The sequence below is a fragment of the Pongo abelii genome, chromosome 6, assembly GCF_028885655.2.
Source record: "Pongo abelii isolate AG06213 chromosome 6, NHGRI_mPonAbe1-v2.0_pri, whole genome shotgun sequence".
Lineage (NCBI taxonomy): Eukaryota > Metazoa > Chordata > Mammalia > Primates > Hominidae > Pongo > Pongo abelii.
In genome coordinates this window covers 44,170,908-44,193,165 of record NC_071991.2, presented here as the reverse complement: position 1 = coordinate 44,193,165, position 22,258 = coordinate 44,170,908, and the positions used below count along the sequence as shown (strand labels likewise).

The window sequence follows — 22,258 nt, the reverse complement described above, 5'->3', positions numbered from 1 at the left end:
TGTGAGAAGAGAGCCAATTTTGTTTCTTGGAAACTGTGCAGAGGGCCCTTTGGGGAGAGAGAATATTACTCGTGTATTTAATTAGTACATAAAAAATAAATGACCATACTCAGATACACAATAAAACTGTGAAAATAAAAACATTTCAGATTTTCAGTACTAATTAGCCCTTTTCACCTTGTGTGTTAAATACTTTTAAATAATTCAAAAGATACTGGGAAAGAATAACCACAGAATTAATATTAGGAGCATTGGCAGGGCATTTTGTAAACATCAATCTAAATAGTTAATAAGGAGAATATGCAGAAGGGGAAGAAACAATAAATAGGAAAATGTTTGTGTACCACAACAGACACATATCATTATTATTATTATTATATGAAATTTGCAACACCCACTACCAAAGAGAAACATGTGAAACAAAATGAGGTTATTGTACAATTGTACAAATTACAGTTTCATAGAAATAAGAAATAAGACTTATGTTTTCCAAGTAGAAAAACAAATAATCATTTAAAAAAAAACAAAAAATATGTTCTTCCAAGAAGAAATAATAAGCATTTTTTTAAAGTCTGACAGTGTTTTCCTGACTCATTTTACATGGTTCATGGAGTCTTACCTATTATTGTCATACTAAAAGCTTAACATCTAAACAAATTAAGGTAAATTCAGTATCATACCAACACCCAGATGATAAAACCTTTAAGTGAAAAGAAAAATTACCTTTTGCATTCTTGTTTATTTCTGAAAATGTAGAGACTCTTTCCCTTCATTTATTTGTTCATTTAACAAATATTTATTGAGCATGTTAATTTACTAGACTCTGGACATACAATGCAAAGAAAACAGGTAAGATTCCTGCCCTCACAGAACTTAAAATTGTTCTTGAACACCTGTTTTTATCCAACTTATAAAGTGGATCTTTATACTCAAAGATTTCACACAGCTATTAGAATGTTTCATTTTTGGAATATTGCAGGGCCTCTTTCTTGTGGGTAACATACATGCAAGTTGCACAATTCTGTAAGTCAGGTGCAGTGAGAACAGACACATTGCATTTAACATTTTCTTGTCTACATGAGACTATTTTGGTTCATGTTCAGTGAAAATGCCTCACCTTGCTTTTAGATCTGTTTGACAGAATTTGTTTTTTGAGGTTGTAAGTACTTTGAGTTTCCTTGTTTTAGAAACCTGAGGACTGAATTCAAAGCTTGGTTAAACTCAATCAGTCCCTCATTCACTCTCTCTTGAGGAAATACAAAGATCTCTACCATTATAAAATGTACATTCCAGCAGAGAAAGACAGATAAAGAATGGTAGATGTACATGAAAAGTACTCTGGAAGAAAGGAGGTAACTGGCTTAAGGGGTGATGGGAAGTAGCAGTCAGGGTGGCAGGATGAAAAAAAGTAGAAGTGAAGCGGGGTGTGGTGGCTCACGCCTGTAATCTCAGGTCTTTGGGAGGCCGAGGCGGGCAGATCATGAGGTCAGGAGATAGAGACCATCCTGGCCAACATGGCGAAACCCCGTCTCTACTAAAAATACCCAAATTAGCTGGGCATGGTGGCGCATGCCTGTAATCCTAGCTAGTCGGTAGGGTGAGGCAGGAGAATCGCTTGAACCAGGGAGTCAGAGGTTGCAATGAGCTGAGATCATGCCACTGCACTCCAGCCTGGCAACAGAGACTCTGTCTCAAAAAAAAAAAAAAGTTGAAGTGAGTCAGTGTAGGCCTCACTGAGCAGAAACGTGAAGGACTTGAGGGAATGATGTGAGTAGATTTTAGGAGGAAGAATGTTCCCAGCAGAGAAGAATGGCTGGAGCAAAGGTCCCAAGGAGGAACATGCCTGGTGAACAGCAAGGATGTTGTGTGGCTGGGGCAGACTGAGCCGGAGGGAGCACTGCAAGAGAGGAAGGCACAGGGTGGCTTGGTGGGAAGGGGAGTGGATTATGTAGAACCCCATAGCCTATTGTGAAGAGCAAGGGAAAGCCTCACAGTGTTTTGAGCAGAGGAATGACATGACTGGACTTGTTTTAAAAGGGTGACTCCAGCTGCTTTGTTGAGAATACACTGAAGGAAAGCCTGCAGGCAGGGAGAGCTGGTAGTGATATTTCCCTTGACAAGTCTTTGCAAGACTTGTGAAGGGGTGGCTCATTTACTCGGCCCGCAGCTCTAAACCCATCATGGGAAGGGGAGTACTCAGGTGAGTGGGTGCAGGAACCAGGGCAAATGAACACTGGAACCAGCCAGTTGCTCCTCTCTGGTGGGAGCAGGCTTTGTACAGGAACCACGGCAGCATCCAAGTGTGTTACAATGCTTTTTTAGCTGTGCTGTCTGGGAAGGGGTGTCTGCAACTCCCGGAGCCCCAGAAGGCATGTGTTACAATCAGTGCTCTTTTAGCATTTTCCATCTGCAGATGGCTAAGTGTAAACCAGCTCAGTGGAGGGTCAGGGTGACAGCCTTTTATACCCTGCCCTCTTGGTATCCAAGTTTTTGTCCAGTATCTAGGAAGAATCTGGTCACCCAAATGAATTGAAGGCTGGTGTATGCAGAGGATTTTATTTAGAGGTGGAAGTGGCTCTCAGTGGGAAGGGGAGCTGGAAGGGGGACAGAGTGGGAAGATAATTTTCTCCTGAATGACCGAACTCTTCTTGGAAGTCCCGCCATCAAGCCACCCCTCTGAAGTCAACCTGCTTTTCTCTGACATCTGGTTGCTGCTTCTCTTCTCCTCATCTCTGCTGCTCCACTCTGTGTCCTGCTAGTGGAGCTTGGGGTTTTTATGGGTACAGGGTGGGGGGCAGGGTGGGCCAGGGTGGTTTTGGAAAAGGCAACATTTCGGGTGGGAAAACAGGGATGTTAAAGCTCTCATTTTGGACCGCAGGTCCAGGCTTGAGGGTGGGGCCCTTGCCAGGGACCGCCCTCTTCTACCCAGTATTTCCCTGCCTCCTGTCTGTATCAATAGGAAGCTCTCACAGAAATCCAGCAAGAGATGATGGTAGCTACCATTAGGCTGGCTGTAAAAAGTGATTGGATTTTGTATGTGTTTAGAAGATAGAATCAGTAGAATTTGCTGATGGATTGGATATGGCATGTAAGAGAAAGAGAAGAGTCAAGATGACTTCACTTAGAAATGTAGTGCAAAATATACCAATCTGTAAGCCTTGACCTCTCTTTAGTTCTATATTTCACATATTTCTAGTGGCCTTGTTTTCTATTCTAGGAATCTAGTGGGTTTTGGTTTTTGGTGGTTTTTTTTTTTGTCTAACATTTTCAGCAGTTACTGATGGAATACTCATATGGTAGATGCTGTGGAGGATACACAATGAACAAAACATAAATTTCGTTGTCAGCAAAGATTGCAAGAGATAATGCAATTATAAAGTGAGATACAACACTGAGGAGAAGCAGATCAAATGTTATAGGGAGTCAAAGAAGAGAGATGTTTCTTTGGACTATGGGAAAAGGGGAAGGTCCAACATTAAGTTAGCCTAAACAGAGCTTTGAGAATATCATAGACTTGAGGATTGCCAAGCTGAGATGCATTCCATTTTGGCACATAGACCCACACAGCCTCAGGTCCAGCAGAGAGTAAGTGCAGTTTGGCTGGAAGAAACAGCAGGGGAAAAGGATTGAACAAGTTGTCCTCATATTGCACAGTGCTTTGAACCAAGGGGATGACGGAAAAGATCAGAAGTGTGGGTGTGTGTGAAAGATATTTTCAGAGATAGGACTGTGGGGCTAGCAAGGTATAAGTAAGGCCAGGGATTACAGTGCTGTTATTGAGAGGATGGTCATGCCAAAATTCAAATAGGGGCATAGAGAGAAAGGACTTTCTCCTAAAACATTTCCATCTGGACTGCACAGGCAAGACGAAAGGGAAAAACTAAGACCAATTGTTCGACAAATAATTAACACATTCTCTTTTTCTTAGCAGCAGGTTTGGGGGCCTAATTTTCTTGATTCTCTCTTTGCTTGGAATATAACCGTCATTTGTGTGATCTTAAAGACTCTGGGGAAAGAATAGAAGATGGTTGATATAAGACTAATTCTTTTACTATAGTGACTAGACGTTCGGAAAAAATTTATTAAATTACAAAAGACTAGTATCATCAAGTTTACAGAAAAACTTTTCAAAGCTCATTTGAGGTAAGAGCCACAAATAACCACCTACTCTAGCTCTGTTTAGTTGCTCCTTTTAAAATTGAATCAAAATGTGATCTGGCTTCTCTGACCTGAAACTTTCGGTTTTTTCCTTAATGGAGCACAGAGGCAGAGGAGGTGAGGAGAAGGTTACTACTTTGAAGGACTATGAAGCTTAAAATATTCTGGCTATAGACTTCAGCTGAACCAATTTTGTTTTCCATGGTGAAATCTAACCAAACAAAGTCTTGGGAATGCACCCAAAGAGCTTGTATTGAATATTTGAATTCCAGAAGGCAGAGAAGAGGAAGAATTGATTATTTTGGCAAAGAGCACATTGTCAGCAAGGTGTTTCTTCACCCTTTCGAGTATTCATGAGTGTCTAAAATAATGACATGCAAACACCACTGTTGGAAAAAAAAAAACAGTCAGGAGAGAGCTTCTTCCAGTCCCACATTTTTCAGAGACCTCAGCGGAAGGTTTGGGTAGCACACTTTGAGGGGAGACAGCATGTTTACTAATGAATATGAATAGTATTTCCTTATGGGCCATATATTTTTCCAGTAGGAAATGGATAATCTACTATGACATTTCAGTGGGTTGGAACAAGATAGATAAATCAAATACAAGTTGCCCTGTTTCTTTTTCAAATGAAAGATAAATGCCTTAATAGATTAGCAATCATGAAATATATAAGTATTTATAATACAGTACTGCTTTATAACACCATCTGCTAAAGAATGGTATTTATCCAGCCACTGATATGAGAGCAGATTTTCTTCCACATTATGCAGGGAGGAAGTACATCCCAGTGTTAATGAGCACGCACTTTGTATTTAACCAGCCTAAGTTCTAAGGAAATTCTTCAGTTGACAAGCTGTGTAATTTTGATACAGTTACTTAACCCCAATTTCTTCATTGAGAAAATGGTATCATAATGATCCCACCTTTTAAATTCATTTAGTGCATCAAAGAAGGTAATATATAGAAAGCATTATGCCAAGTGCTTAACACATGTAAGTACTCAGTAAATAATAGCTAGTATCATCATTCCACTGGCCAAAATTGGCTACACACAAAATGAGCCATTTCGAAGTATTTGGAATGTCTGGAGTGAATGCTTTTTAAAGGAGTGCCGAGGAACTAGATTAATGAGTTTCTCCTCTAGTCCAGGCAAGTGGGTCTCTACACTGAAACTGAGGCATGTGATCAATCTTAATAGGCTAGTTTGTGGTGGGATAACATACAATTCCCAAATAACAGTGTCTTAAAACAACACAAATGTATTTCTTGCTCACACTACCTGTCCATCATGGGTTGACAGGTACCCAGGCTGGTGGAACAGTCACCATTCTCACACACTGCCAAAGAGACAGGGAGACCGACAGGGTCTTAAATCAGCAATTGAGGGTTCTGTCCTGGAGATGACATATACATTTCTTTTCTTTCTTCCTTTTTTTTTTTTGAGATGGAGTCTCACTTTATCACCCATGCTGGAGTGCAGTGGTGCGATCTCAGCTCACTGCAACCTCCGCCTTCCTGGTTCAAGCGATTCTCCTGCTTTAGCCTCCTGAGTAGCTGGCATTATAGGCGTGCATCACCACGCCTGGCTAAATTTTGTATTTTTAGTAGAGTCAGTGTTTCACCATGTTGGCCAGGCTGGTCTCAAACTCCTGACCTCATGATCTGCCCACCTCAGCCTCCCAAAGTGCTGGGATTACAGGCATGAGCCACCACATCCGGCCCACATTTCTTTCATTCACAATTCATTGGGCTCACACAGTTTTACCCAACCCCAAAGGGACAACGGTGTGTAATACTGTCATATTCCTGGAAACTAGTGTAAAGGAAAGTAAAAAAAGTCTCAGGACCCCCAAACTCCTTTGCAAAAGGGAAAGTTAAGCCTGGAGACTGAGTCGTGCAATGCCCTTTTCCAAATGAAGCTGTTACTGGCATTATACATTAGCCAGATCCCTACAAGGTAAAAGGCTTTGGGCATCTATGAAAGACTGCTCCCACAGATCAATCATGGGTAAATCTTTTGCTGGCCTCCCAGAAACAAGGGCGTGCCAATTATAACTTTAGGCCTGCAATGTAAGTCTAGCTCCTAAATCTAAAGTCTGTTGGATTCCACACTGATGGTGTAGATTACAAGCTTATCTTTCCAGGTGCAGAACAAAGATAAGAGGAGACCAATTATTTCCACCTACCCAGAGACACTTGCATAATTTACACTTCCTTTACTTCTTTTTCTCTTCAAACATTCACCTTATTACATGTAAAATGTAGATTTACCTGGCACTAACTAAAGTCTCACAGGAATGTAACCATCCACTCTACCTTGTACCTGGCCCTCTTCCTACATGCTTTCTCTCCCCCTTAAGGAAATGTATATATACTGGACAGCCTGAAAACTCTTGAGAAAAATAGCCACAGCTGTGTCTATGGCTCGTGTTTTTCCTGGATGTACCCTAAAGCTGGCTTAATAAACCTCCATGATTGAGACTTTTTCCTCAGTGCCTCATTTCGGTTGTCAGCAGAAACTGGAAATTTGGTGGATAACACTGATGACTATCAAAGGGTCATTGATGTGGTTAAAAATAGACAACCTATAGATACTGGCACTTGAGGCCCTCCTTATTAAGTTAAAAAACAATGAGCCAAAATTGATTCAAGCAGTAGTGATATATGGCGTTTCTGAACTCTGAGTGAGACTGCAGACCTATCTATGTTGGTGGTACATACCACAAGATGCCTTGAGTTTCTGGGATGCCTGGTCCTGTAAGCAGTGCCATGGCTTGAGTTCTTCTGTTAAAAATATCCAAAGCCATATTTATTCTCTATGGCCTTATCCCACCATTCCATGCTAGTTAAATAGCTTTCTCTGTTTTTATCTCACATCTAATGGGTTTAATGTGTTCTAAGTGTATGGCTCCATTTGGTGCATTGGATGCTATGGCTGAGAGGTGCCATATAAAAATATTGTTATTGTTATGATGATGAGTTCAAGCACTGGAGGGGAAATTGTGCAATAACTTAGTACTGGAGCTATCATTATTTTCAGCAAAATGAAGTTTGGCTTCTTACTACACTACTAAGCCTTGAAGATTAAATGGTATCTACAGCATGTATCTTAACAATCAGCCAAAGAAGTCCAAAGAAAAAATGTTTGTTATAACAAACATTTCATATCTTATAAAACAGATGTTCACTTTTAAGTATTCTTGATACTTTAAGAAGTTGATGATACCCATGTCAGAAATTAAGAAAAAAATCAAATGAAAAAAATCCACACATTTAGGGTATTTTCCATTTATTAGATTTTATTCATTCTTATTTCCATTGTGATCAGACTGGCCAGCTATGTTAATTACTTTAACCCTTAGTGCTGATCAGTTGCCAGTGAGCTGTGAGGTTGAGCAATAATTTGTTTCATTGGTGTAGAAATGCATCATTAGGATGGAAGGTGCATGGAGTTCTGGAAAAAGGGACTGTTTAGGTCCCTTCCCTCATGATGATGTGATATTATGTTCCCATTACTTGAATATTCATTATGGTTTCCCCCATGTTTTTGGCTACCTCTGTTTCCTGCAACTGTTTACATTATTAAGTTGTTTGGCTTATAGAAATGTAGCTTGAACCTGTATATAGCTAGAGTAGCTTGGGGTGTTTGCATAGATTGGTTAGATTTCCTTTTCACCCTAGAAGAATCATGGGAGGTTTCTAAAAGGAGGTGAGACAAAATAACTGGGGCCGTGTTACGGAGGGATCTCAAACCACAGACGGAAAACACCACAGAGCTAGCCTGAGGGATTCTCCGGGGGCGCCAGGCACTAGGCCCTCCTTGTGCTTTGACTCAGGTAACTTTCCACAGAGGGGATAGTGAAGGCTTCATTCCTTTCAGGGTGGGTGGAGGGAGGCATTGCAGAGCATCCCCTGACTCAGAGGCATGAGAAATTGGCATGTATCGACAGTGCCGTGAGTCCGGGACTTCCTACAAGGGTTTAGGTGGCATTTGACAAATTCATTTGAAAACAGGAGGTAATAACAAGAATTTATTGCACAAGGAATCTGGTGGACTCTGATCTAGAAAGATGGAGAGGACATACTGGTCAGAAGGTGGGGCCTCAAGTGGCTCTCTGCGCATTCTGCTTCCGGACCCCTGAGTTCAGTTTCAAGCTGAGATCATTCTCTCCTTCCTTTGCTCTCTTTCTTTCACCAGAAAGCAGTGTGGTCCAGTGGCAAAGAGCTGGGATTCTGGCACAGGACTGTCTGAGTGTGAATCATAGCCCTGCTCCTCACCAGCTCTGTGACCCTGAGCAAGTGGCTTCCCTTCTGTCTCTCAGTCTCCCCCATTTGTAAAGTGGGGATGATATAGGGCCATCTGGGGTTATCATAAGGACTGAGCAAAATAAATGAGTGAAGCACATATAATAGTGTCTGTAGTAAGTGCTTGTTAAATGAGTGAAAGAAGTCCCGTGTTTTCATAGTTCCTTCCACTTAACTAGTTAAAAGGTAAAAGGGTATAAAATGAATTTCTGGTACACGTCCTGATGCTGTTGGAGACACTAAGTATGTACTCATAAAGAGTGTGGCTTGAGTAATCATCCAACCTCCCGTGCCTCTTTTTTATTCTCTGTAGGAAGGGGAAACATACCTATCTCAAAGGGTTGTAATGAGGAATAAGCAAAATAAATATTTGAAAAGTGCTTTTTATGTAACACGTGGTTAAGAAATGGTTGATTCCTTCCTCCCTTTTCCCTTCACTTTAAAAAACCTTGTCCCTGACAGTTAAAGATTTCTACAAGTTAAAACTTTTATCTTTAGCCTGCTCTCACAAATCTAAAATGCAGCTAACTTGCTAATGTTCTGGGAAGTCTAGGTCTGAAATTAGCAGGTGATCAAAGCTCTATGAGAGGTATCTAAGTTGCTAAGGTCATCACTGTAGCAGAGAAGAAAGGATAACATATATTGAGTATTAACTGTGTGCCTGGTACTGTTCTCAGGGATTCATAAGAAGCAAGGTTTTTAATTCTCCCAGCTTTATATGACACTTTATACCAGTGTCATGCCCATTTTACATGTAAAGATACTGAGGTACAGGTTCAGTAAGTAAATTACCCAAGGAGATGGAGTCAGTAAATGGCAGAGCCAGGATGCGAACCTAGACACTCCAGCTCTAGAACCCACAGTCTTAACCGCCTTGCTGTATCACTTGTCAAAAACAACAGCTATGAAGTCAACCGATCTATATTTGCATCTGTCGTGTGCCCTTGTACACATTTTTTAACTTCTGTGAGCTCCATGTTCCTCCTTTGTGATTTAGGCATAAAATGCATTTGTAAATGTAAAAAAAAAAATGTTTAATGTTGTTGTGAGGATCAAATTAGATAACAAACACATAGCACCTCATGTCGGGTGAGGTATGCAGTAAGCGTTCCTTAAATAGTAGTTTTAGATGTTATAATATATAATTTAGAAACTGTGACAGGATCCTTCCACACCTACCTCTGCATTTTGTCTGCTGCCAGCTCTGTAATTCTGGCTTCCATGAAGTTGATCAGTTCAGCCTCCCAGGTATGGGCATATGAAGCAGTTGAAGCAAAAAGCCTTCGTCATTATCCTAGACCCCTCTAGAACCATCCCTTAGAGGACCACAGGCAGTTTACACACAGCCCTTGCTTAGAGATGGGCATAACCTGTAAGCATGGCTTAAAGTAAAAGTAAAAGTACCTTAATTTATACCCATGAAGTCCATAGAAATTTGCCTGTTGAAGGACAAGAATATGGATTTTCTTTTAAAGAAATGCACTTATCTCCAAAATTATGAGCTTTAGAGATAATTATTTATTTATTTTATTTGCCTCCTGTGGACATAAAATGTTTTTGATGCAATAGATTTTGGTAGAGACCTTGGATAGTAGAGAAAAGGCTGCATAAACAACTTATTTTTAAAACCTCAGCATCAGAGATGTTGGAATAAATACAATTGCTGTGGAAATATGTCGTTTTAGAATGAGGACATTTAGATGGTAAATAACTTCTGATTTTACATATGCTGGCCAAAACTCTTCCTTTAATTTCAGACTTGCATAGCTAAAGACCCACTGACATCTCTCTTTGGATATCTCATAGGCATCTCAAACTTGGCATGTCCAAAAAAATAATCCTTGGCTTGTGCCAAACTTGTCCATGCAATCCATTCGATTTTCCCTATCTGGTAAATGAACCCAGAAACTCAGGATTCTTCTTTGATCCTTTTCTTTTTCTCCTGAACTACCTTGGCCCATGTATTAATCAGTGTGTCCTCTCATTCTATCACTAGGATACCTTTCAAAAACACATCCACTTTTCTTAAAACTCTAACGTACCATTCCAGTCAAGGCCGCCATCATCTCTTCTGGTCTACCCACAACAACCTCCAAACTCATTACATTCTCTGCTTAGCACAAAAGTATTCCTTATTGTAAGTCCTGCCACTGCTTTTCTTAAAGCTCCAGTAGCTTCCCACTGAACCTAGAATAAGATCCACTGTCACTACTATAGTCTATACCCTGTGCATACTATCCCCTGCCACTCCCTGCAACTTTATCTAGTACCTCTCTTCTGTTAAATTACGTGCTAGCCACACTGGTTCATTTTTTTTTTCAGTTCCTTGAACATCAGTCTTGTTCATGCTGCCTGGAATCTTCTTTCCCCCACTGTTCGTATTGATAGCTCAGCTTCTGACTTAGCTTAAGGATCATCTAATCAGCTTGGCCTCCTCTGCACGTCCCATTTAGAAATGCCCTTTCTCCCACTTCAGCCCCTCCCCACTGTGATTGCAATATTATTCCATTTTCAACTTGGTTTTTAATAATTTTATAATTTTTAGCAAATTTTAGCAATTTATTTGCATTTGTTTGTTCATTGTCTGCCTCCCACATCAGAAAGTAAATTCCAGAGCATTGGGTTTAATAAGTGCTTATTTTGAGGGGAGGACCAACAGCTTTTATCAGCCTTTCAAAGGGTTTCAAGAGCTAAGAAATGTTACTAATTGATGAGTTTGATGATGACAATAAAATTGTGTTTTCTTTATTCCCACAACCACTCAGCACAACACTTCAAAAAAAAAAAAGAAATAAATAAATAAAGAAAGTAAATTCTAGAAGAGTAGGGTCCAGGTGTGTGTTTTGTTTGCTAATATATATGTAGATCATACAGCCCAGATCTTGGCACCAGGATAGATACTCCAAAATTATATGTAGAATAAATTAGTGGATACATACATTAATTAATATATGTATTACTATGTGTAATAATATCACAGTATTTATTAAACTTTCTTTTATTGTTAGCAATTATTTGTTCAACAAATTTGTATTGATTGACAGAGCATGAGCTATGGAGTCTAACAGATAGAAGCTCTTTTTGTTTTTGAGACAAAGTCTCACTCTGTCGCCCAGGCTGGAGTGCAGTGGCGCAATCTTGGCTCACTGCAACCTCCGCCTCCCGGGCTCAAGAAATTCTCCTGCCTCAGCCTCCCGAGTAGCTGGAACTACCAGTGCACTCCGCCACACCCTGCTAATTTTTTGTATTTTAGTAGAGACAGGGTTTCACCATGTTGCCCAGGCTGGTCTTGAACTCCTGAGCTCAGGCAATCCGCCTCCCTTGACTTCCTAAAGTGCTGGGATTACAGGCATGAGCCACCACGCCCAGCCCGATATAAGCTCTTATGCTGGTTCTATCACTTAGCTGGATAACCTTAGACAAATTAATTAACCCTTTAAAGAGCCTCAGTTTTCTGATCTGTAAAATGAGAGCTATAATAGTCTCTACCTTATATAAATTGCAAAGTCCAATGAAATAATGAAACAAAAAGCCATAGTCCACAGTCATAGCGAATATCTAAGAAAGAATGCTTGCCACTGATATTTTCATTTCATAGTGACCATGAAAAGCATTGAAGGCCCATTAGCAAACACAATTGACATTGTTCCTGCCCCCATAGGGGATACAGGCATCTAAATAGACAATTTAATGCTAAGAGCCGTTGAAGAGAATGCACAAGGTTATATGTGCTACTCAAATGAATGTTCTTACCATCAAGGTCAAATGAATTTTCTTTGCAGATATTCCATCAATTACTTAAAATCTTGCCATATTTTGGATTTGCTTCATATTTGGATCTTGATTTTTCCATGCATATTTTTTTCATAAAGTATCTAATTATTATTTTTTCTTGTATGATGTAACTTATTATTATATTTTTCCAACTTTTCAGTTATAGCAGTTACACAATTAAGGCTTTTTGCCTTCTTAGACTTTCCTTTTGAAGGCCTCTGTCTTCCTTCTCCATCTCTGCTTTTATTGGCTCTCCAGGTCTAAGCTGTCATCCTGGGACCTTCTTTCCCTATGCTCCTTAGTAGGTCCTTATTGTGTATCAAAATTTTCTTTCTTTCTTTCCTTCTTTCCTTCCTTCCTTCTTCTTTCTTTCTTTCTTTTCTTTCTTTCTTTCTTTCTCTCTCTCTCTCTCTCTCTCTCTCTCTCTCTCTCTCTCTCTTTCTTTCTTTCTTTTTCTTTCTTGTCCATTGGCTTCTATATTTTACTGCAGTCATACTCAAGAAACTTATTTCAGTACACTTACTTAGTCTTTGAGAATTTGCAAATAACTTCATATTTGATTAATCATTTAACTGGCCATACCATTCTACGTTTAACAGTATTTCCCTTGAGAAAGTTGAAAGGTGGACATGGATGCTCCTGTATTCTTAGCTACTCAGGAGGCTGAGGTAGGAGGATGAGGCCAGGAGTTTGAGACCAGCCTGGGCAACATAGCCAGTCCCCATCTCTAGATTTTTTTTTTTTTTAATTAGCCTGCTGTGGTGGTACACTCCTAAAGTCCTATCTACTTTTGAAGCTAAAGTGGGAAGATCCCGTGAGCCCAGGAGCTCGAGGCTGCAGTGAGCTATGATAGTGCCATTGGACTCCAGCCTGGCAGACAGCACGAGACCCTGTGTCTTAAAAAAAACAAAAAGTTGAAAACAAACTCTACTTTTAGTTTTTAGTAGACACTAGTGAGGAGTTTGGTGCAGTCTAATTTTATTCTTTAAAAAAAAAACTAGTTTCCACCCTCCTGTCCTAGTGCTTAGATCTTGAATTGTTCACCCCTCCTCCATTTCCAGGAAGTTTCTCAGATATTTTTAATGCTGATATTCTGAAATTTTATGTGATGTCAAGATGTAAATCTTTTTTTCATCTATACTGTTGGATTCTCAGTTGACTCTTTTAATCTGAAAAAATGCTCTCCTTCTCTATTCCTCATATTCTTTGTTGAAAAATTTCTCCTCAAAGAAAAGAAAAGAAAAGAGAAGAAAAATTTATCCTCTTCTACTCTTTTTGCCTCTTTTTTCCTGGGGTTCTTGTCTGTTTTATGAGAATTCTTAGTTTCTTTCTCACATTTTTTAGACAAGCTATATTTTTGTCCCTAAATCCTTGGGAGCATCTTTTACTTTATTTTCTAAATTCCTAATTTCGACAATAATATTGGAAAATGTAAGTGCTAAATCTTGTTTCAATTGCATTTTTTTTTGCATAGCATTCTGTTCTTGTTCTGTTCTGAGTTATCTTCATTGTTTCCACTTTTAACATCTTTTATTTGGTTCTCATATTTCTAGTGATCCCTGGTTGATCAATCTTTTATAGAAAAAAGATCTGGATGCCTGGCATTGATTTTTCTCTGTTGTTGAGGATGTTTTCCACTTTTACTGGATCTGCTCTGAATGAGAATGCTTGGAAGTGTGGGTCAAGGTAGTTTCACTGACAGTCTTTACAACATGGATTCAGAGCCATAGACAGGCTATGGGCCCCTCAAATGTTGGAGTATGGAGGGCTTTGCACTGAGGCACAAAAATCCATATTAAAAATTTTTAACTTTCCCTTTGTAGCTTTCTTGAGCTTCTTTTTAAAAGAAATGGTTGATGCTAGCTAAATGCTAGCTGCTTGTACTCTACTTTTACAAAGCTTGTTTAAATGTTATTGCAGATCCAAACGGACCCTTGTTCTATATTCAGACATTCAATCCTTCTTCTTAGTCCTATTTCTAGTCCCTGTTCTGTGTCTCTCATAATCACTGACTTTAAGATCAAAGGCTCTTGGGAGGCAAAACAGACCAACTGGCATCCACTTGCTCTTATTCTCCTTCTAGAATATTTCAGGCTTCAGCTTTCTCTATCTCTTTTATCCATCAACATGATCTCATCCATGTGGCCTGTAAATTTGTTGGAAATATCCCATTCATTAGTGATGCTCCCCTTCCATTCTTTTCATTCATATGAAGTTTTTTTGTTTAATTTTTATACTTTTATTTCAGTGGGGTTTCAGGAGAGTGTGAAGGCAATATATATACTCAAAGCCAAAAGTTAAATTATAACTTGAAATTACTGTACAGTTTCCCTATAATTTATTTAACCAGTGCCCAACTTTTGGATAAATCTTGCTAATATTTTTCAGCATGATAACTATTTGACCTTTTTATTTGGAAGAGAGAGGTTGAAGATAGGTGTGCAGGACAGTACATGAAATAATGAGAAGCTGAACACCTAGTCCTAACAGAGGTAACCCTTGGAAGCAATGAGCAGACAGAAAATTCAAGTTAAACCAAAGTTAGGGATCCCATGCAAAGAATTTTTATGGGCTGTAGGTTAGAATGCCATGTAGGAAGTCAAGAGCTCTTAACAGTATTGAGCAGATTAAAAAATCTATATGGATCTTTGCCTATGAAAATTGTGAACATTCCTAATTATGTCCATAGGAAAAAATTTTTAAAGTGGGATTTCTCCATCCAAGTATGCGAACACTTAAAAGTCTTGATATTTAGTTGACAAATTTTTCCTCCAGAAGGATTGCACCAATTTACACTCTTATCAGCCACCAACCTCTTAAAATCAAACAAAAATTCCCACATTATTTGCTAATTTTATAGGCAAAATTTTATCTTGTTATTTTTACATACATTTCTTAGATTATTACTGATATTGATTGATATCTATATAATATTACTCAGTGCCCGAACCACCCTTCAATAGGTATTGCTGACTTCGTTTTAGAAATGTATAGACTGAGGCTCTGAGACCTTAAGAGTTCTGAAGTTCACATAGCTTGTACATATTTAAAAACAGATGAGAATATAGATGTTAGTTCGCCAAAAAATTTAAGAACATGTGACTTACCCTGCTCATAATTTTTTAGATGAAAGATCAGATTAGTCATTTTCTTTGGACCTTAGATATAAATAATTCTGTCAAATATTTTCTACTTTTTGAAACAAATGTGTTTTGTGAGCCCTTTGTTTTCTTCATGCAAACCTTATTCAGAGAGGGATGTCCCTGCTATTATTATTATTGCACAGGGTTGCAAGAACATATTTCAAATGGCTCATGGGAATTTAGCTTTCTCTGAGATCTTGACATCACTTTATTTGTCCCGTTGCAGTCTATGTCTTCATCCTAGCAAGTGTGAAAAAGTTGCCAGGTAATACCATTTTACCAACCTAAATTCTTGAAGACATTTTATGCAAAAGGTTAAACACTCTTCATTCTAAACTGGTAGCATAGTCTTCAGTGTAGATCTGGAAGCTACCAGAAAAGTATGGCATACAGTGGGAGTAACACAAGTTGAACTCCCCTTTAGTTTGGCTGGACCTGAAGAATTCCCTCATTCGATCACTGTGTGGAGGTTAAAAGTCCAGGCTCTTAGTACTGATATGAAAAATATGGATGAATCTCAAAAATATTATGTTAAGTGAAAGAAGCCAGACACAAAAACTCACAAATTATATATGATCCTATTTATAAGGAGTAGCCAGAATAGATAACTCCATAGGGACAGAAAGTAGATTAATGGTTGCCTGGATTTGGGAGGAATGAGGAGAAGCTGCTTGATCACTTTAAAATGGTTAATTTTATGTTATGTAAGTTTTACCTCAATAAATTATTATTATTTTTTAATCCAAGTTATTGAACCCAACAGACATGAAATTGGAATCTAACTCTATCATTTTCTAGCTGTATGAATTTGGGCAAGTTATTTTAATTTCCTAACCTTAATCCTAACTTTAACATTTAAACCTCCATTTCCTTCAATGTCCTGATCTGGAAATAAAGATGACTGACAGTCTACCCAACAGACAGGACTGTTGTGAGAACTGTATGCAATGATGTATTAATACATAAAGCCTTCGGTGCAGTGGTTGACGCATCACAAGTTCTTAAGAAATGGTAGCTGGGCCAGCCTGACCAACATGGAGAAACCCCGTCTCTACTAAAAATACAAAATTAGCCGGGCATGGTGGTGCATGCCTGTAATCCCAGCTACTCGGGAGGCTGAGGCAGGAGAATTCCTTGAAACTGGGAGGCAGAGGTTGTGGTGAGCCAAGATCATGCCATTGCACTGCAGCCTGGGCAACAAGAGCAAAATTCCATCTCCAAAAAAAAAAAAAGAAAAGAAATGGTAACTGGACTATGAGAGCTACTACTACTGTCTTGCTTCAGGTAATTCAAGTGGAGTAAAGTCACATGACATTGACTTCAGGAGGCATATATTGCCTCAACGGAGTTCTTCTTTTGATAGACGGGTTTTAGATTAAAACTGTTTTTAATGAATATCAAAATGGAACAGAGTTGGAGAGAGCAATGAGTAAGGGTCAGATGCCTAAACCATCACATTATTGGCATTCTTGGGAAAGCTGTGGACCCTGCCTCCCAGTGTGTGCTATAGTTGATTTCTCTCTTACTGAAAAGGGACAAACCCTTGAAAAGGTAGTCATACACTGACTGGGGCATTTAAAAGAAAATGTGAGAAGAAAACGATGAATGTCACTAAGCTTCAGAGAAGGAAAAACTTTAGGCATCAGTTGAAAGTTGTCCCTCTGTAGTGGATCAGATGTGTTACACAAAGGTGTGGCTTGACGGTGTTAGGAGACCCAAGTCCTCCATCTCTGTCAACAGTGGCATGTGCAAAAGTACTTTTATTAATGGAATTCTCCAAAGAGCTCAAAGCTCGTTTGCTGCTTTACTGATGGGCATTCTTTTACCCACTCATGCTTTGGTTTTATTTGTTCTTCCTATGGGCTCCTCAAATCAAGAGAAAGCCAGAAAAAAAAATTGAGATAGGAATATCCTGTTTTATAAGTCTTCTTGTGACTACTATATCATTTGTTCTCCTGAAGTCTAATCAAATGAGACATAAAGGACAGCCAACATAAATACCACTTACTGAATGTGATAACAAAGGTAAAATTAGTTGAAACAACATGTTCCCCAGTGTCCAGCCTCTCCATGGAAGAGTGAGAAGTCAGAAGTGGCCGCTGATATTATGGAAAGTTCATGGCGTTTAATGTGAGACAGTTCCAGTGGACACAGATTTTCATCCAGGCCCTATGATTAGCTATGTGGCCTTGAGCAAAACTTTAGGTTTTAGGGGTTTTCGTGTCCTCATGGGAAGAATGGGGATAGTAAAATCTATTTCCAGCAGTTCTTAAAAGCATTGCTCAACTCTGTTTAGAGGAACTTAGTGCCCGGCACCCCTTTTCCCCTTACACTATAAGCTTCAAGAGAGATGTTGTGGCAGCTTTTGTAATCATAGTAACCAACAAGTTTTGTGCATTAGCATGGGTTAGGGAATGCTTACTTAGTGCTTTCTGTCTATGATCTCAATTAAATCCTTACCTGAAGTCTGTACAATAAACATTATCAGACCCAATTTATGGTGTGAAGTTCAGTAATTCATCCAAGATGGCTCTGCTAGAGAGCATAAGAGCGGAGAGCAAAGCCTAAGTCTCTCTGACAGTGAAGCCTGCACACATAACTTCTTCTACCACCAAAAGCCTTGAACCGGGGTCTAGCTGAGGTTTCGGTGATCTGCAGTCAGTTGAACTAAACCTTGGAACTATACAGTAGACATTGAGTAGTCAGCTTCTGGGTTGCTTTCACCTGGGATCAAATTTCCAGCTTCAGAGAGACACTACGTTTCTGTGGTCACTGTTCTTTCCTACTTAGAGTTCACTCAGTTGAGTGCCCTACCTCTGAGTCTTCATGACGGGAACACCAGCTTCCAAACAGGCCCGGCACAAGTTAGCTTCATCCATGCAGCCCCACTGCATGGCGATGAGCGAGTCAGAGGAGCACTGCACATTTGGATGAACCTGAGTCAAGAAAAGCCACATGTGAAAACACGTTTATTTCCAAAACGATGGTGCTTCTGGAAGGGTGTAACTGGCACTCATTGATATTTTTGGCATTCGTGGAAAACACCCCAGGCTGCTTAGGTAATTAATTTCCTAGGGTTAGTCATTAACAGGCTTCCTGCTTTCCTTCTCCTTTGGCAGGCCCAGCTGTGAGATACAGTAAGTTCAAGATGTCAGAGGCCAGGCCGCCTCCCCTGCTCGGGCAGCACACAATGCACATCCTGAAGGAGGTCCTGAGATACGATGACAGGGCCATCGGGGAGCTGCTCAACGCTGGAGTGGTGGACCAACATGAAACTCACTGACAAAGGAAAAGGGCTCTTCCTCATAACCTCGATCCGAATACACTGGCAAAGGCAACACTTTGCTTGGACCCTTCTCCCCAGTTCTGATACCACTAAAAAGAAGATTTAGAGTAACTCCAGATTTCCTACATGGCATCTCCAGAATGGCTCTGGTATTAATGAATCTAGTGCCCTTTAAATGTACCCCACATTTTGTTCCCTACCATTTTTTTTTCAGATGATGATTTAATTATGGATTTGTGGGATTTTTAAAAATAAAGATTTGATTTTTTTCCTGGAAAAATGCACTCCTTATTCTAATTACATTAATGTCCTAAACGTTTGCCCCTTACCCCCCATGCCCTCACTGCCCCCCCCCCCCGCCCCGTCCATACAGGCCTGAAAAAGAGCAGATCTCTTGATACTTTCTACTTGTACATAAAATCTGCATTTAAATTTGTGTTGGGGAGTCAAAGCAATAATCAGAATGACAGTCTCTGTGATTGATTTTAAACAGAATAACTTAGTTCTGAGCTCTTGAACCCTTTGTTAGTCTCTAATTTAAACCATGGACTTTGCTGATGTCCATTATAAAACTGAGCTCCATTCTCCCCTGCAGGGGTAAATATTTGCTTTATGTTGTATTTCTCTGGTGATTTTAGGCTATGTGGCAGAAAGTCAATTTTCCCAGTGCATTTAGAGATCTAGGTATCTGTCTGCACAGGTAGGTGAGAAGTGGTTTTACACTTGGTACCTTATTTTGAGCCAAGTGAAAATGCAACACGGTTTTTAAATGAATTAAACAGGTTCTTAAATGACTAACCAGGTGTTAAATAATTTATACATCATGACAGATAAAAGAATGACAGGAAGACATTGCTTTGTAATCTGAGCATCACTGTTGAAGACTAGATCATGCCTTAGCATTGAGTATTTCAATGGATATAAAGTATAAAAAACACCTGTGTCCAGTAGGTGAGAAGTGATTAGGACATATGTTCCAGGATAAATTGTTGCTCAAGACTGCTAAGCCCAGGTATAGTCCGGGGAATCACATGACCTCAACTCCTGGCTGTTAGGCACATCTATTTTAAAGCAAAGTCATTACACACCAAATGGTATATGAAAGCTAAATTACAGATGTTCATCTTTCAAACTGTGATTTAAAACCCATTTTCTTTTCATATTCTTCTTTATTAGAATGATTTGAGTCATTAATCTATGCTGTAAGGCCTAAGATGTTTCTAGAATGAAGGATTCCAAACAAATAGGAACTTGTCTTCTCACAAGGCCTCCTGACACTTTTCCAAAGAATGTTTACTGATTTTTGAAACAGTTATTGTCTTCTCTGCTTTGCTTTTTGCGGACATCTTATTCTGAAGAACTCCTGCTGTTATTCTACTAGTTAGAATCACATCATACAAGGCTAATTGGATACCTTCTGCAGTACTTTTCCCCCATTGGCTAATTCACAGATGTATACTCAGAGACATTTACTTCAGGCCAGGTATTGAAATATTTCTTTATGCTTGTACATTTAATATGAAAAATGGTAAAAGATTAGATGGCAGAGAATTGGCAAAACCACATATCTTGAAAGATATGCCCAACCATTTCTTCTGCTGATCTGGGTAGATATCTTGAAATGTAAATTTACTCACTTACTGAGCAGACCCTAAATATCTGGGTAAACATATGTAGGATGATATTGATCATGCAAAGCGGACAGAAAATTCCTCTAAAATTTTCAAAATTCCCCTAAAATTTTCAAATCCATGTAGAGTGCAGTCTTCAGACATGACACAGTCAATATTAAAACAAAAAGACTGTCTCTAGTGAAATCATATATGTAAGTATCTAGGACTCCACCTACACAACTCAAAATGAGCCAGGACTTTGAACCTACTGGTCACCTAACAGAAAGCATTTACTGTGCTCTACTGATTTAGTGAAAGAAATAATTTGGAATATATTTCAAGTCCAGATGAATAATTAGTCCTGAAAGAAACATCATGCTTGCTAAAATTTCTAACAATATGCCCCAGATCAAGTTATGCTTATAAACAAATGTGCTGTTTTAATTATCAGGACCTATTATCTTACACATTCCTGAAACAGAGCACACTACTAATATACCATATGCTCAAGTTCAGTTTGTGTCAAGGCCTGCCTTCTGGCAGGTTTGTGTCTAAGGTTGGCTTAGAAAATTTTCTGAAACTCAGTGGGGTAATCGTTACAGAATTGGAAGTGTGTCCGTAAGCAAATGGGCTTCTTTTTCTTGTTTTTTTTTTTTTATTCTGAAACTTTTTACTGCCATGATTTTCTGACTAATCAAGCATGATATTTTCCAGAAAGCAGTCTGATATGCTGAATGCTTCTCTAGCAGAAGATAAATGAATATTGATCAACTTTGTGTGACTACCCAATTTCTTGGTGTGAGCGTGTGTTTGATCCATCTCCTAGGGGTTAGAAGTATAATCATGATTTAAGGAAACAAAGAGGGGGCCGGGCATGGTGGCTCATGCCTGTAATCCCAGTACTTTGGGAGGCTGAGCACCTGGATCGCTTGAAGTCAGCAATTTGAGACCAGCCTGGCCAACATGGTGAAACCCCATCTCTACTAAAAATACAAAAATTAGCCAGGCGTGGTGGTGGGTGCCTGTAGTCCCAGCTACTTGGGCGGCTGAGGCAGGAGAATCACTTGAACCTGGGAGGCGGAGGTTGCAGTGAGCTGAGATAGCACCATTGCACTCTAGCCTGGGTGACAGAGTGAGACTCCATCTCAAAACAAAGAGGATTTTATACAGGCTAGTTCATACCAGGACATTAGGCTGGATAGCACCACAAGGCAGGGCTTTGGCATGAAGACTTCACAACTCCTGCCCTTGGGAAGCTTGCACCTTCTCATATCTCACCTGAGTTTGCTATTTCACCACTGACTCTTTTGTGCCATGGGTTTGGCATGTTGTATTTTAAAGGCTTTATAGATATGAAACTTGCAGGTCCTACGTGGCTCAATGCTGCATTCATGCGTAGGATTCATACTCCAGATAATGGACCTAAAGAGTCTGAGAGTGAAGGCCAGGTCCAGGCTAGACAGACTATGCAGATCTTCAGCCCCTTCTCATAACTGCTCACCATTGACTCTCAATTGGCAAAGGAGACGAGTGGGAAAAATGCACACCGTTGCCCTCCATACCCTAACCCTGGGCTATTCATTTTCAAACTCATTCCCCAAGATTATGATAGTCTCCTTGCATTTGCTTCTGTTCATAGGAGACTCCCTGATGTAGTGAGCCCTTCTATTTGATGGAATTCTTGAGGTACAACGGGCCTGAAAAAAAAAAGTTGCTTATCTTGATTACAGTATGAGTGATCTTTAGGAGGTAGGATGTCAATCTCACTCCTCTTCCTTCTTGATCTAGTGGTACTAGTACTGGTGCATGTGTTTGATAAGGAAGATGAAGAGATGCAGAAAAAAGATGCATATTTCCATTTCAAACAGCAGTTAGGGAAAATTAAAAACCCATCACAGAGGCTCTTATATTGCAGTCTAAAAGTTTTCTCAGGCATGAAGTACAATTGAGTTTCTTCTTACTATCCCAGTATAGCA

The 22,258-nt window shown here is 39.5% G+C and overlaps 1 protein-coding gene across 11 annotated transcripts in view; it reads left to right on the top strand.

The window, feature by feature from the left end:
- Positions 1 to 18,949, top strand: part of SUGCT (succinyl-CoA:glutarate-CoA transferase) — a 735,129-nt gene extending 716,180 nt beyond the window's left edge. For all 11 annotated transcript variants that reach the window (XM_063725726.1, XM_054560560.2, XM_002818027.5 and 8 more), the window contains one exon: positions 18,503 to 18,949. In XM_063725726.1, coding sequence (XP_063581796.1) covers positions 18,503 to 18,666 — 164 coding nt within the window. In that variant the 3' untranslated portion in view covers positions 18,667 to 18,949. The remainder of the gene's footprint in view (positions 1 to 18,502) is intronic.
- The last annotated feature ends 3,309 nt before the right edge of the window (positions 18,950 to 22,258 follow it).